The sequence below is a fragment of the Emys orbicularis genome, chromosome 12, assembly GCF_028017835.1.
Source record: "Emys orbicularis isolate rEmyOrb1 chromosome 12, rEmyOrb1.hap1, whole genome shotgun sequence".
NCBI lineage: Eukaryota > Metazoa > Chordata > Testudines > Emydidae > Emys > Emys orbicularis.
In genome coordinates, this window is record NC_088694.1 from 50,552,046 (window position 1) to 50,556,509 (window position 4,464).

At 53.3% G+C, this 4,464-nt stretch overlaps 1 gene segment (V, D, J or C); it reads right to left on the reverse strand.

The window, feature by feature from the left end:
* Nucleotides 1-3,612: 3,612 nt before the first annotated feature.
* On the reverse strand, nucleotides 3,613-4,076 carry LOC135886368 (immunoglobulin heavy variable 4-4-like). The segment is given in 2 exon segments: nucleotides 3,613-3,932; nucleotides 4,025-4,076. Coding segments are annotated over 2 exon segments (372 nt in total).
* Between the last annotated feature and the right edge of the window lie 388 nt (nucleotides 4,077-4,464).

Genomic DNA, 4,464 nt, shown 5'->3' on the forward strand with positions numbered 1-4,464 from the left:
ATTTATAAGCACCCCCTCCCCATAAAGCCTTATGGGGTACACTGTCACACTGCAGTGTGTCCTTTTCCTTCCCTCCTCCCCCCCCCATCCTGGGCTACCTTGGCAATTATCCCCCTAGTTGTGTGATGAATTAATAAAGAATGCATGAATGTGAAGTAACAATGACTTTATTGCCTCTGCAAGCGGTGCTCGAAGGGGGGAGGGGAGGGTGGGGTGATCGGTTTACAGGGAAGTAGAGTGAACCGGGTGGGGGGGGCGGAGGGTTCATCAAGGAGAAACAAACAGAAGTTTCACACCGTAGCCTGGCCAGTCACAAAACTCATTTTCAAAGCTTCTCTGATGCGCACCGCGCCCTGCTGTGCTCCTCTAACCGCCCTGGTGTCTGGCTGCGCGTAATCAGCGGCCAGGCGATTTGCCTCAACCTCCCACCCTGCCATAAATGTCTCCCCCTTACTCTCACAGATTGTGTGGAGCGCACAGCAAGCAGCAATAACAATGGGGATATTCTTTTTGCTGAGGTCTGAGCGAGTCAGTAAGCTGCGCCAGCGCGCTTTTAAACGTCCAAATGCACATTCCACCACCATTCGGCACTTGCTCAGCCTGTAGTTGAACAGCTCCTGACTCCTGTCCAGGCTGCCTGTGTACGGCTTCATGAGCCATGGCATTAAGGGGTAGGCTGGGTCCCCAAGGATCACGATAGGCATTTCAACATCCCCAACGGTTACTTTCTGGTCCGGGAAGAAAGTCCCTTCCTCCAGCTTTCGAAACAGCAGAGTGCCTGAAGACGCGAGCATCATGTACCTTTCCCGGCCATCCCACGTTGATGTTGGTGAAACATCCCATGTGATCCACCAGGGCTTGCAGCAGCATTGAAAAGTACCACTTGCGGTTTATGTACTCGGTGGCTTGGTGCTCCGGTGCCAAGATAGGGATATGGGTTCCGTCTGTGGCCCCACCACAGTTTGGGAATCCCATTGCAGCAAAGCCATCCACTATGGCCTGCATGTTTCCCAGAGTCACTACCCTTGATATCACCAGGTCTTTCATTGCCCTGGCAACTTGGATCACAGCAGCCCCCACAGTAGATTTGCCCACTCCAAATTGATTCCCGACTGACCGGTAGCTGTTTGGCGTTGCAAGCTTCCACAGGGCTATCGCCACTCGCTTCTCAACTGTGAGGGCTGCTCTCATCCTGGTATTCTGGCGCTTCAGGGCAGGGGAAAGCAAGTCACAAAGTTCCATGAAAGTGCCCTTACGCATGCGAAAGTTTCGCAGCCACTGGGAATTGTCCCACACCTGCAGCACGATGCGGTCCCACCAGTCTGTGCTTGTTTCCCGGGCCCAGAATCGGCATTCCACGGCATGAACCTGCCCCAGTAACACCATGATTTCCACATTGCTGGGGCCTGTGCCTTGTGAGAGGTCTATGTCCATGTCAATTTCCTCATCACTCTCGTTGCCGCGCTGCAATCGCCTCCTTGGCTGGTCCTGGTTTTGCTTTGGCATGTCCTGGCTCTGCATATACTCCAGGACAATGCGCGTGGTGTTCATAGTGCTCATAATTGCTGTGGTGATCTGAGCGGGCTCCATGATCCCAGTGCTAGCTATGGCACCTGGTCTGAAAAAAGGCGCGAAACTAGTATCTGACGGACCAGGGGAAGGAGGGAGGGGCGAGTGATGACATGGCGTACAGGTACAGGGAATTAAAATCAAGAAAGGTGGCTGTGCATCAGGGAGAAACACAAACAACTGTCACACAGAATTCCCCCCCCCCAAGATTGAACTCAAAACCCTGGGTTTAGCAGGCCGTTGATTTCACGGAGGGAGGGGGAAGCTAATGACTACAGAACAAATCTATTTTTTACATCTTAAGCTGGCAGCCGACGATGCAGCATGACTGATAGCAACTGCAGTACAATGACGATGGATACCAGTCGTAATATACCATCGTCTACCAAAAGGCAAGGGGCTGCTGCTGTGTAGCAATGCAGCCCCACGTCTGCCAGCCCCACGTCTGCCAGCACCCAGATCGCCCTCGGCCTCTTCTGGGTGCTTAGCAGAAAATACTGGGCGATTGGCAGAAAATAGCATACTACGACTGATAGCCATCATCATCAAGACAGTTCGATAGGACTGAGCATGTCTGCCCAGGTGCCCATGATTGACAGACACTGCAGTACGATGATGACAGATACCAGTCGTAATATACCATCTTCTACCAAAAGGCAAGAGGCTGGTGCAATGCAGCCCTACAGCTGCCAGCCCCACGGCTACCAGTCATGCTGCACCGTCTACCGCCAAAAGGCAGTTAGCTGCTGCTGCTGTGTAGCAATGCAGTACCATGTCTGCCGGCACCCAGATGACATATGGTGATGGTGAGCTGAGCTGAGCGGGCTCCATGCTTGCCATGGTATGTTGTCTGCACAGGTAACCCAGGTAAAAAGGCGCAAATCTATTGTCTGCCGGTGCTCTGATGGAGGGGGAGGGGCCTGACGACATGTACCCAGAACCCCCCGCGACACTGTTTTGCATCATTCAGGCATTGGGATCTCAACCCAGAATTCCAATGGGCGGCGGAGACTGCGGGAACTGTGGGATAGCTACCCATAGTACAATGCTCCGGAAGTCGACGCTAGCCTCGGTACTGTGGACGCGGTCCGCCGACTAGAGCACTTAGAGCATTTTATGTGGGGACACACACAATTGGCTGTATACAACCGATTTCTATAAAACCCGCTTCTATAAATTCGACCTAATTTCGTAGTGTAGACATACCCTGAGGCAGAAAAAGCCAGATTCTCAGAGGCATTTAGGTTCCTAAACATCCAGATAGGAAGGTATTGGGATTTTCAAAAGTACCCAGGTGTCAACAACTCATTGAAATCGATGGGAGTTAGGCAAATACCTACACCACAAGCACCTAAATATCGTAAAAATAGCTGGCCTTTCCTGAGCTAAACTGCTAAGGTACTTAGGCATCCAGAGGGATTTTCACATCTGCAATGTTAGGTGCCCAACTTTGGGAATCTGGCCTAGAGAGACGTGTGCAAGGTGAGTCTTGAGTTTAGGGAGGTTGTGGAATCTCCATCACTGGGGATTTTTAAGAGCGGGTTAGACAAACACCTGTCAGGGGATGGTCCAGAAGATAAAACTTAGTCCTTCCATGAGTGCTGGGAACTGGACTAATGACCTCTTGAGGTCCCTTCCAGTCCTACTATTCTATGATTCTAAGTCTTGGGGGGAGGGACAGTCACAGAGACTAATGAATGGCCAGATTTTTAAAGGTATTTCAACGGGAATTATTTGGCGCCCGAATACCTTTAAAAATCTGTCTAAGTGATTTGCCTCAGGTCTTGCAGAGCAATAAACAGGGCAGATGCGGCTCTGGCCAGCTCCTGATCCCCTAATCACACTTCTTCCCAGTCAATGAAGATTCGAGCTCATTAGGGAAAAGCAACTGGAAATTTTTCTGGATTGGAAACGAGCTATCAGCGCAAAGAGGTGAAGATCTCAGGCGCCTTAGGAGCGGGCAGGGAGGTTGTAACAGGGAAGACACGTAGCCGCCTCATTCCGGGGGGACTCTCCCCTCCCAGGGGCTTGTCCCGGCGTGTATCACCGTGGGTCCCACCTGGTGCAGTAATAGGTGGCAGTGTCCGCAGCGGTCAGGGAGCGGAGCTGCAGGTAATACTCGTTCTTGGCGTCATCTTTGGCGATGTTCGCTTGGGTTTGCAGGTCGGGGGCGTAGTTCGTGCTCCCGGAGAAATGGATGCGCCCTACCCATTGCAGCCCTCGGCCGGGGAGTTCGCGCACCCAGTTCCACCAGGCGCCGGTAGCGATGGAGTCCCCCGACACGGTACAAGTCACTGTGAGGGACTCTCCGGGCGTCACCACTCCCAGGGTGGATGGGACCAGCTGGATCTGTGAGCGGACACCTTGGTGAAGGGAGAGAAAAGGAGAAGTGACGCTCCACGCTGCACTGCGGGCAGGGAGGAGAGTGGGGGCTGCGTGTCCCCGAAATACTCACAGAAGGGAGCCGCCAAGAGGCAGAAAAGAAACCCCAGCAGCAGCAGCGCCATTTCTCCGAGGTGTAGCAGGAAGGGGATACCCCGCAGCAGGAAGAAACCGACCAGCGCGGCGCGGCGCCTGAGGCTCGCAGGATCCGGGGTTGGTGTTTAGCAGGGCAGGGATTTGCATGTGGGTTTCGCCCAGCGGGGATGGGAGGTTAAAGGGCTTGGCGGGGGGCTCTGATTTAGCTGGAATCTTCTCCTTCCACAGGCCTGCACCTCACACTGGGGCGAGACACAGAACTGCTTTATTTGTGGGACGCTGGGCCGGCTCTTCAAGTGACACCAAACACTTCTAAATATATTCAATACACTGCCACGGAGCTGGGTGTGGAATAGGACCTGGGTCTTGGCATAGGTGCGATTGTTTGGGTGTTGCGGACCCCTGCTGGGTGGAACG